General features: G+C 31.2%; 2 protein-coding genes across 2 annotated transcripts; one reads left to right on the top strand and one right to left on the bottom strand.

Annotated features, from left to right (window-relative positions):
* Positions 1 to 2574: 2574 nt before the first annotated feature.
* Positions 2575 to 3723, top strand: LOC145595285 (uncharacterized). The gene is made up of 3 exons (XM_081651670.1): positions 2575 to 2891; positions 3036 to 3144; positions 3272 to 3723. Exons 1-3 carry the CDS (start codon positions 2620 to 2622, stop codon positions 3335 to 3337), a joined length of 447 nt encoding a protein of 148 aa, XP_081507796.1. The 5' UTR covers positions 2575 to 2619; the 3' UTR covers positions 3338 to 3723.
* Positions 3724 to 3771: 48 nt separating this feature from the next.
* LOC145595284 (protein CHLORORESPIRATORY REDUCTION 7, chloroplastic-like) lies at positions 3772 to 4857 on the bottom strand. The gene is made up of 3 exons (XM_081651669.1): positions 4634 to 4857; positions 4403 to 4524; positions 3772 to 4295 (listed from the first exon to the last, which is right to left on the bottom strand). The coding sequence occupies exons 1-3, from the start codon at positions 4704 to 4706 to the stop codon at positions 4020 to 4022; spliced, it is 471 nt and encodes a 156-aa protein (XP_081507795.1). The 5' UTR covers positions 4707 to 4857; the 3' UTR covers positions 3772 to 4019.
* Between the last annotated feature and the right edge of the window lie 7247 nt (positions 4858 to 12104).

Raw genomic sequence — 12104 nt, 5'->3', positions numbered from 1 at the left:
GTCCACTTTTCTTGAATACTATGATAAAGTGTGTGTTGCAACTACTACGTAGTATAAAAGATGGAGGAAATATATATATATATATATATATATATATATATATATATATATATATATATATATATATATATATATATATATATATATATATATATATATATATATATATATATATATATATATATATATATATATATATATATATATATATATATATATATATATATAATATATATATATATATATATATATATATATATATATATATAGATACATACATACATATATATATATACATACATACATACATATACATATATTGATTTTTTTTTTAAATGCATCACTTTACGTAGGATTTTAGGATTTTTAGGAGTGTATTTCCTCAAATAATATATTGAGCATTTGGGACAAGTAGAGGAATAATTTATTTGCTCAAAATACAATGAGGATCTTGAAACAGTTTAGAAGGAAAGCATATGAGAGAAAGTTGTTTTTATTTAATCATTTAAGTAAGGACCATGAAATAGGGAGAATTGCTAAAATAATTTTAAGTGTGGTTTTCGGAAAAGAGAGAAATAATAGTAACAATTAGGGGTGAGCATGGGACGGGTACCCGTACCGTTAATACTAACGGTTCGGGTACCCGATAACCAATATCACTAAAAGTGATATTCATAACTCGAACCAATAAGTTCGGGTACCCGAATTTTTGAAACGGTTATCGGGTATCCAATAAAGTATCCAATAGTGATAATTAAACTTAAAAAATTAGTTATTATGATTTTTTTTAACAGCAATACCACATAATCTTGACCAAATTATTAATAACATTACTAATTATTGATATTAAATAGTGATTATGAAGTAATGTAAAAGTTTAAATATTGAAAAGATAGATTTAAGAGGAAAAAAAACAAAATAATTGCTTATTAGAACGGAACGGGTAACCGTTAATTTTAAAATGATACCCAAAAACCATACCCGATATCAAATTATCGGAACGGGTACCCGAACCGTTATGGTTATCGGATCGGGTACCCTAATTTTCGGAACGGTAACGGAACAGGTTTTCGGGTAGTTTTGCTCAGCCCTAGTAATAATAATAATAATAATAATAATAATAATAATAATAATAATAATAATAATAATAATAATAATAATAAATGTTCTTAAGTTACCAAATATAAAAGTGATGAATTAAAGAAAAAATGGTCAAATAAAACAAGTGCATTGAAAAGACAAAATGAGTATAATATTTTCTCGGTTCCATAATTAAGTGTTTGTGTTAATTTTATTTTTTTAATATAAAAAGATATATTAATTGAATATGTGCTTAAATTTATTTATTTATTTATTTTTTTTGAAATATACTCTATAAACTTAATAAAAGTATTACAAACTACATAAAAAGATCACTAAATTACTCAAAGATGTTGTACTAGCTTTTTTCTTACAAAAAGAACAATATAGACAAAATACATACATCTCCGAACACAGAATTTTATCAGCAATTATTACAAGTTAATACTCCCTCCGTCCCTTAATACAAAGCCTCTTTTTAGCATTTATTCCTCACATAATAAAGAGAAAGAGGCGTTGTATTAAGGGATGGAGGGAGTATGAATTTAGTAATTGATTTGTTAATATAAATGAACCTTATTACTAATTATTATCTTCATTATTTTTTTATTACAGGACTTAGGCCTTGTTTGGTTCACCTTATTTTTGCTAATTTCATCTAACCTGGTCTGGTTTGATCTGATTTGATAGTTTGATTTGACTTAACTTTGACCTTAAGTGTACGATAATATATAAGGAAAAAGTATATCAAGTGAGATCTTGTTAGATTCGTAATAATGTGTAGTTTATTAATATGTAATTTTCATAATTTTTTTATTACGAAATTAAAGATATTTAGCGATAAATAACTGCACATAAAACGATGTTATGATCTGAACTTGTCTTGCAAGGGCACTTTACTACACGTGAATACATCTTATGGAGTTATGGTAATAGTAATCGCAAAATACTTAAGCCCATAGGAACACCCACAGTTCTAATGTACAGCCCAATAACCCATACGTCATTAATTCTAAAATACTATTTCCTCTATTCCCAATTGTTTGTCCCAAACCATAAATTCACGTTATTAAGGCTTTGGCAAAAAATGGTGCACATGGGTTGACACAAATATCAATGAGGAGAGAGATAGAGAGAGTGCAAGTGGAAAAACATGCCAAAAGTATTATGGGGCAATTTTTTTTTAGGACATCTTAAAAAGGAAAGTGAAGCAAATAATTAGAGAAAGAGGGAGTAACAACAAATTAACGCACGACTTGACTTCAGGTCGTTGAAACAAACTGAATATGTTGGAGCAAGAAACGGTAACCAAGAAAAGATTATTGGTAAGAGACAAAAAGTGGTGCACAAAAGGCAAGAGAAAAAAAAAAAAGAAAAACGTTTAATTCAAAAACAAGGACAACAATATAATTCGACCGTTGAAACATTTTCAACCCACTAATAGAAATAAAAACTTTGTTATATACTTTTATCATTTACAACCCCAAAATTAAACATCAGATTAAGGTACTCTTCCTTTCTTCAAAACCCCTCTCTAAAATGGCAAATTCATCAGAAACAATGCCTCTTAAAGAACTAAACACAATTACAATCAGTTGTGAATCACCGCCTTCTCCGAAACATTACCAAAAAATTGAAGATACACAAAATTCTGCAAAGAAAAATGAAGACACCAAGAAGTGTATGCAGAAAACTGAAGATGTACAAAACTTAAGAAATTATACTGATGATAGCTGCAAGTGCAAAGTTTCAACAGGTTTAGGCACACCGGATCGCCTTAAACTCCCGAAACCATTCAAGTATCCTGAAAGGTATGTACCAATTTGTATTACAGAATGTACCTGTGTCAATGCACGTGATAAATTAACTTGAGTACTTGCGGTTTTGCAGAGTTGTGGTTAAAAGCTTGAAAACTAATATTCTTATTTATGTAATTGAATTGTTTTCAATGTCAGGTATACTAGTCCTACAGACAATATATTATCTCCTATATCTAAAGGTCTTCTTGCTCGAAAAAGCCGAAGAGGCGGCGCACTCTTGCCACCTTCCATCATTCAGTCTAAGGTACGTTACATCATTCCACAATCTTACTCTATTGTGGTATGTGGTAATTCTATTGTACGCGTTACATAATTGCCCATTTTTTCGAAATTTCGTACTCTGTATGATTTAATTTTTTTCTTGCTTGCAGATTCAAGAATTACGATCTCCAATTACTCCAAATGTAGAGCAGTGTCAATTGAACACGGAACAATGAATTAAGTGAGTATCAAAGGAACTTCTTTCGCGGTACATTCGAGTTCCAGGCCTGTTGAAAACATTACTTGTACAAGTATTGTATTTGTAACAATTGTACCAGTTCTCTTGTGCAACTTAGTTTTACTTCTTCTAATTAGAACCTGTTCTTTTTAATGTTGCAGTATTATTTTATTGTTGAAACTTTTAAGTTACATATAAATTCAATTCTTAATGATAAGAAAAGAAGAATCTTAATTTAATAGGTGGTCTAAAAACTCTGAATCATATATAAAATGAGAAAATCCAAGTTAATATCTGATAGAAACAAGGAGTGTTTATATCAGGATACGTTCGTCCTTTCGCTTGTAAAAGTAAGGGCAATTTGGGCAACAAATATTGGACGGATTTATAAAATGTACTAATAAACATTGTTAATGAACATTATAATGAAAATTACAGCCAAATGTGAAAATTTAGAGTACATACTGTGTGTTTTTCATTTCTAGTGAAAATTACAGTCTCATAGAGGCTGTGATAAACTTATTATCTTCTCTGTATCATTCCAATTTTATCGAATCTTCTGAGGAAACACGAAATGACAATTTAATAGTCATTCTTGCGTAGAGGCTGGGAAATTTTGTTAATCTTCTCTGCATCATTCCAAATTTATGAATCTTCTAATGAAACGCGACATGATAACTTTACTCAAGACGGACAGCATACCATTGGATTGAACCAACATCTCCATCAACTTCGAGCTCACATACAGATTTCACTAGAAATGTGACTGCATCATCTAGTGTTTCGAATCTAGCAAGGTCGGGTGGTAACGTCTCGTTGGGCCAATTTTCTAGCCACCCTTTAAGCTTATCTTTCAATTCTTCCTCTGAAATAAACTCCTCACTTTTCCCTGGTTCCAAGTACACATAAGTATCTGTGTCCATGTAATTCGCCCTGCGCCGTCTACCTGCATAACTCTGTAAAACACCAAAGTATTTCTTGCAATAAGAATTTTCGAAAGCTATAATTGGCCTAAGAAAAAGAAAATACAGAAACAACATTGTATTTTTTTTTTTGGACTTGCCTTAACTGCATCACTCCTGCATGAAAGCAGTTTGCTATAAGCTGAAGTATTCAGCTGACCAAGACAAGGCTTCTGTGATGAGATTTCCGGGACACGGTGGTAGAACCGTGTGGTTGATTCATCTGAAAGGAAACATCAGAGTGATATTGCTGTTAGAATTCAATTGTATTAAAGAAAAAAAAATATGTTAATGGTAGTTGTTTTGTACCATGAGTTTGAGTGAAGGCTTACAAGAGAGAATTGGATGATTAGTAATGTAAATGTTTTGTAACTGAGAGTTCAATAATCTGGTTATTGGTGTCATTCTTTAGCCTTCAAATCTTGGGTATTGAGAACTATCTGTAGGATGTGTAGTGTTGAAGTATAATTTTAGATGAATGGCTTTAGTTTGGATAAGAAATTTGAGTTGGTGTGTCTTTTAGTGTAGAACATTTGGTGCAATTGATATGTTTGACTAAAATCTAACTTAAAATTATAGGAGTCCTCAAATGGTCTAAACCCAAAACTCATGTTTGGTTGCCTTAACACAATTAAAACTAAGGCCCGTCCTCTGAATAAAAAGGAAAGGTATGAGGTTTGTGAACCTAAACCCGTGACCATAAATATAATTAATTGTTAGAGGACCAACTCGACCAAAAACTTAAGCTGATGGTTGAGGTTTAGCAATATGTTTGATACTCTATCATTAATTAAACTTTACATTAATCACAAATATCCATCCATCATCGCCCCACCAGCTACGGTCTCTCTCATTGCCACCAGGAACACCAATCATGTGGAGGAGTTAAAATCTTGTTTATGTAGTATCTACTACTGCCCCTTTAGACTTGACAAGGTGATATTATATATGTCTTCTTCTACCTTCTTGTCTAGGACCTTTTTGACATTTCACCATAATCACCTCAATTAGATTGGGTTAATTTAGACCAAATTTATTGTGTATGGTCATGGGAAAAATATCTCAATTATGACATTTTCGGAAACAAATCACAACACAAATAATTTCACAAAAAACACGAAATAATTTCAAGTATAAAATCTGGTACTCCATAAGAAAGGATACAAGTTTCCGAAATTGGATATGAATGAAGGGTGTTGATGGTTAACGTCTTAAACCATTTAAAGCTATTATGGAGGTTAACATCAGTAGAAGAATACAATGTACACGAACTAACAACAACATGAATTTCATAATCCAAACAAATTCTTCAAATTTAATTTTAAGACCTTAAACTTCATAATCCAAATGAAAACAACAAGTTTCTTAATCCAAATATAAGCAACAAGTTTCATAATCCAGACGAAAAAAACACATTATATAGCTTAGGAACAATGTTACAGAATGGAACAAGGCGAGCTAAAAAGCTAAGAAACATTCAGCATGGAGGATACTGCAGCGTCTGCAGGCGATGCAGTTGCAATACTGCACCAACAACGACATCCCTCATTAGTAGAAAAATGAGGCATCACAATAATAATAGAAACACCATTCAGATTCCCATCACAGCTTTATCAAGAAATCTTTTCACCCATCCTTCATCCTCTTCGAATCCTATGAATCCTTGTTCCTCAACAATCTTAAAATCCCTTAACGAATGCCTCCAACAATTGATAGGTTGAGATGTATAGCATCCACAGGTTGTCTGAGGTAACTCATTAGTTGGCTCCTTGTAAATTAACTGGAACAAATAAAAATAAATCAAATGAAACAAGAAGTTTATGAAAAAAGATCTCATATGACTATGTTTACTTTGTTCTTATACGTAAAGAGAAATTTTATAAAATTCCCTCATTATTAAAAATAAAACAATTCTAAATAGTACTGACATTATGAAAGGGATAGAATATTAGATATGGAGTGATGTTTTATTTCAAACGGAGAATATTAAACAAGAAAAAACATACCTTGAGCAAAAAATTAGATAATTTTTTTTGGGGATGTGCGTTAGAAGAAAAGCGAGGAGAGAAAAATTCCTTAATGCAAAGAGTCTTTAGCCGAGGACAAAGCCAAAGCATGGCTTCAATGCATCTTGTAATATCAAAACAGCTCATTGAATTAGCACAGGCTACCTTCAACTCGTCGATTTCACAAAGTGGAGACTCATATCTCTGCCTCCTAAGTCTTCCAATTATGACACTCTTCAACATATAAAAGCAATATAATGTTAGGTTCATCATAGTATAGTACAAATAAGAGATCACATAATTGAATCATTCATGAATAGCTAGGATATGATGTACCTCAATTGTTGCTGTCTCAATACATAAGTACTTACAATGCCTTAGTTGCTTGAGCATTCTGATTATACGTACATCCCATGTACTTGAAGGGTATTTCATATTGAGCTTAATGATGATGCTCGAGGGTAGTATTCTAGTTTCTGAACAAAGAGATTTTAAGTTCCATTGCGAGCAAAATGTGAAGTCGTACAGATTTGCACAAGAAAATTCCAACTCAGTTTTATTGAGTTTTAAACTTTGTGGACGGTCTGATGTGATTTGGAGATAATGTTCTAAACCAGAGTTATAGACAATCTTCAAAACACTAATACATAAAAGTTGGGAGAGATGTTGGTTTAACCAGTAACTGGTAAACCGGCATTTTGACAGTTTTAAATCTGATAAACTTGGATAGATGCAGAAGCCCAATTCATCATCAACATTACAACCTGAAATCGACACAATTAGAATCAAGGGGCCGCAAAAATTAATGTGTTTCAGGCAAATAAAGATCGAAATGGTAAATGATAGAGTATTACCAACTAGCTCGATATTTGTTAAAGTTCGACAACATGAGGCTGACAACACAAGCTTACACCGAGCACCAGAATTTTCATGCAAGAGTGAGCAAAGATTTTCTGAGTCGATCTCAAGCAATTCAAAACCGCCGTTACTTTTATGTATAAGATGTTTTAGGTTAGGATGCTGTAAAAGTTGAAGCGATCCATAACCTGAACAGTATGTGAAGCTCAACTTCTGAACTCTGGTGCAGCTAGCTATCAAGATATCAACCATCTCCTGACTCATTGTGACATAGCTTATAGAAAGTTCGGACAATACAGGGAGATTAATTTCATTGACAGATATATCCTCAAATAGCTTGCAACCTTGGATGTATAATTTAGTCAAAGAGTTGAAAGATAAAACAAACTTTGGAACACAGTACAAATCATTACGAGTCGTTTCTGTTGAATAGCCAATGACCTCAACTTCAAGCTCATCAACTATAAATCCGTCCAAATAAGTTGGACTTAACTCTTGTATTGGGGGTATATAGAGCCTTAGCTTTTGGAATGTTTTCCTTTTGCTTATAAAAGTGCTATTGAGAAACTCCATGAACCTCTGCACAACTTCATGGTTTGGAACAATTGTAACACTTTCTAGGAAATCATTACTTTCACTATTAATCGAATCCCTTCGTTTGAGTAGAAATTTTCGTCCAAAGTTGAGGTAGGGGATGTTAAGCCATTCATACCTCCAAGTCTTGGATAAGGTGCTTGTCTGCATGGCTTCTCGCGTTGTTAAAAAAGAGAGTATGTGCCTTCTGATATCAGATGGAAGTGCTGATATACGATCATTTGATTGCTTTATCGATTTCTACATAGAAGAAGTGTAAACATAAACATCAATAATTATCCTTTAATTTATCCGGATAGGTAAACCATCAAAGCTAAGTTTTTAACTAGTAGATAATTCGACTGTAAGAAGAGAAGTAATCATGCAAACCTTTTCTATGTATGAAAATTTTGATGACAATTTCCCATGAAGTATCAGATTTAGCAACATAAACAAGATAATCATATAAACATTACAAGTCTGGCTCGACTACAACTTGTACTAGAGTCCCACTCGAGTCACACCTTAGGGACACTCATAGTTTTAAAGTATAACCACAAAACCTCCATATTCGATTTTTGGCCTTGTATTGTGCCAATCACTTTTATTAGAGCATGCATACATAAATGAATGTAAGGAATTAAGGATTAGGAAATATTAATAATTTTCTCACATTAGGATTTACACATAGAATATATGTGTCCATGTTATTAGACTTTAGGCACCACATAAATTGAATCCTAATGTAAGGCTATATACAAATGAAAGTCTCATTTATTAATGAATTTTATTTAAAAATTAATGGCGTTTGATTGATTAAATGTAAATTTTAAAAAAAGAAAATAAAAAATTGAGGTGTGGTTGATAGAAACTTTAAATTAAATTGGATATTTGATTTAACAGATGAAATGGAATTTTTATTTTAAAACAAGAATTTTAGGTGCAAAAAGACCTTCATAAGGATGGAATAAATCATTTAACAAAAATTAATTAACCTACAAATATCTGCATAAAATATTCAACAATGACAAACCAAATTGAATTTCAACATTTCAAAATTAACTAGTGAGTAGCTCAGACGTTGTCCTGGGTTGCTATTGTTGTAGATATGCAATTGATAAAATTTTTAAAGCAGGCTTTTCAAAACTGCAGTATGTTGTCACTGTCAAACTAAAATTAAATTATTCTTTGAATATTTTTTTTAATTAAACCTTGTATTTTGCACTTATATGATTTTTTTCCCCCTTCATATAAGTGACATATTTGATATTGGCTTAGATAGTTAAATAGTCATATGTGTTATAAGAGGTTGATGGTTCAAATCTCCTTAACCTTATGTTTTTATATGGAGTAGAAATGGGGGAATTGAAAAATCATGGAAATTTAGAAATTGGGGGTTTGTTTGGTTGGCTATAAAACGTAAAATGTGTAGGAATTGCAAATTCATGGGAATTTCCAATTTCTATAAAATGTGGGAAATGAATTACCAAGCCCCCCTTGATAACTCAAAATTCCCATGAATTGCAATCTTCTTTATAGCTAAGCCCCCCTTGGTAACTCAAAATTCCCATGAATTGCAATTTTCTTTATAGCTACCAAACAAATTTATGCAATTCATAGGAAATTGAATGTGGGAATTTAATTCCAATGAAATGCAATTGCTTATGGGAAATAAAATCCCATATCATCCAAACAACACCTAATTCTCTAATTTTTTTTTTTATTTATTTATAAAAATTTGACTTTCTGGTCAATGCATTATATATTTCAATTTTAATATCTTTTATTATCGATTATAAAAGTTGTTTAATTTTAATTTTCATTTTTACCACCTATATAAAATTACATTTAAACTACCTTAACAATTGTTTTCATTTAACGATGAATAAAAGTAATTGATTTTGCCACAAATCATTAATACATTTAATTTGTCGATGATAAAGCTAGGATTGTTTTATCTTTTACAACCTTTAAATAAAATATGTTTTGATTGCATAAAAAAAAAATGTTTTGAATATATATATATTTTGCACTATCGATCACGTTAACGAGCTTGTGGTCACGAAAATGGCTTACTCCCTCCGTCCCCGAAAGAATGGTCCATTTGGGTTGATTACGCGGGTATTAAGAAAGTTTAATAAAAAGAAGTAAAAGTATATTGAAAATATAAATTTACATGGGGTTTGTAAAAAAAATAGAGAGAGAAAGTAATAAAATTACATGGAAAATCAAATTTTTGTATGGGGAAGCTAATTTTGCACAAATATTGTTGTCAATTGTTGGGTGTTTTAATGCAAATGGGTCATTTTTTTTAGACTAAAATTAGGCCAAATGGGTCGTTCTTTCGGGGATGGAGGGAGTATAAAAGATGAATAGGACGAATCGCATATAACACAGTATAAACTTTTCAAAAAATTCACATAAATGGTTTTATGCCTTAATTACCTCTTAAAATCTATTGTAATAAAGTAGTTTTTAACATAATGTAATTATACTATCATAATTTTTTTTTTTGAGGGAATAATTATACGGAGTCCTATCATAATGAGTCAATTACGTATAAAGAAAAATAACAATCACTTAAAATACGGAGTACCATTTTCATAGAATAAATACTTAATTGCTAAATTACTTTTATTGCTTCAAAAAAAAGAATAGATTTAATGGGAAATAAAAAAAGTGACATGGCAGATGAATTGAAGCAAGGTAAAAGGATGTTTTTTTTTTCTTTTTGAAACCAGAAAAAAAAAAAAAGGATGTTTTTCGTTGAACACGACAAATAAAATATTCGTTGATAACCGAGTTCTAATTCCATACATCTACCTTAGATAATTTCATTTAATTGACCATCTAGGAAAAAAATTAGTTTCCCACCATTTAACATATTCATAGATGAAGGCATTTGAACAATGAAAAAAATTAGATAAAAAAAATTTGGCAGTTAACAATAATAAAAAAATTAGTCATCGTCCACCATAAGAAAATTACTACTCCGTACATGATATTGCCTGATGCATGTTTTTTTTTTTAATATGTAAATCAACAAAAGGATCATTTTCTTAATTAGAAAATACGATACAAAGTATTTTAATTAATTTGCTATTATTTGTTAGAAATGCGAACATAATTTATTGTCTATCAATTATTACTCTTATGTATATATAATGACCTTATTTATTGATGTTAATTTATAATTAATAGATAAATTATAAATATCATTCATCGGTTACTAAAATAATTTTTTTTTTTTTTTTTATATTTTAACACCAAAAAAAAACCTAAAAGTGGTTTTTAACAACCCCAAAAAAATTAAATTTTAAAACCAATTTTTATTTATTTATTTTTTTTTTTTTTTACAAATTTGATTAAACCACTTAATAAATTAAGTCCAAGAATCCGTTAAGTGAGGTCCATAGTGCCACGTGTTGCTTTGAATTCGATCTAAAAAAGAAAAATTAAAAAACCTAAAACTACTATTCCCAGCCACCCTAATGCCACCACTGCATCCCTGTTCTCCGACCTTACCTAGCGCAGTCGTCAGCCCTCGCCCCATCGCCAACACACCACCTCCCCCAACCTAACCCAGCCCCACCGGAACCACCCCCTCCCTTTCCCATAACCATACCTACCACACCTGCGCCAAAATCGCAACTTCCTTCCTTAAGACCATGATTTCGGCCACCAATGGCCGAAATAGGCCAGTTTATGCCACTCAACCCCAAAATCGGCCGATTTCGTGGTCGTTTTAGAATTTATGGTTTCATTTTGGATGATTTACATGTGTGGGAATAGGAGGGGATGGATTCCAATATAATGGTCGGGGGTTGGGAGGAGGGTGGGTTCTAGTGGACGGGGCTAGGGTTACGGTGTCGACAGGTTGAAGCATTGCGTGTGGGATGGGGATGTGTTGTTGGTGGTGGTTGGGTGGTTGTAGGTTTTTGAAATTTTCTTTTATTTTAACCATTGTATATCGACACGTATCAATATTGTGGAATCCACTTAACGGATTCTTAGACGAAATCTGTTAAGTGGTGGTAAATTTTTTTTTTTTTTTTTAACTTTACTTTTTGGTGGTAAATTTTTTTTGTCGGTGTTAAAAATAATTTTCAGGTTTTTTTTGGTGTTGAAATACAAAATTTCCAAAACTTTATTTAAAGCGTTTTTTTTTGTTGTTTATATATAATTTATCCTAAATTACTATTTGTAATGTTTTACCTCGCACTTAAATTACACTCTCAAATCTTATTCATTCATTTTGCTTATGTGGTGATTGATTTATTATAATTTATTTTTTGGTCAATGTCTTTGTATATGGTATCTCATTCGTCGGATATTAAGTTAAAAAATTTCATGTGTAAAGATAATC

Source organism: Chenopodium album, chromosome 19 (assembly GCF_948465745.1).
Source record: "Chenopodium album chromosome 19, dcCheAlbu1.1, whole genome shotgun sequence".
NCBI lineage: Eukaryota > Viridiplantae > Streptophyta > Magnoliopsida > Caryophyllales > Amaranthaceae > Chenopodium > Chenopodium album.
The sequence above is the reverse complement of the archived record's forward strand: the minus strand, read 5'-3'. Positions and strand labels throughout refer to the sequence as shown.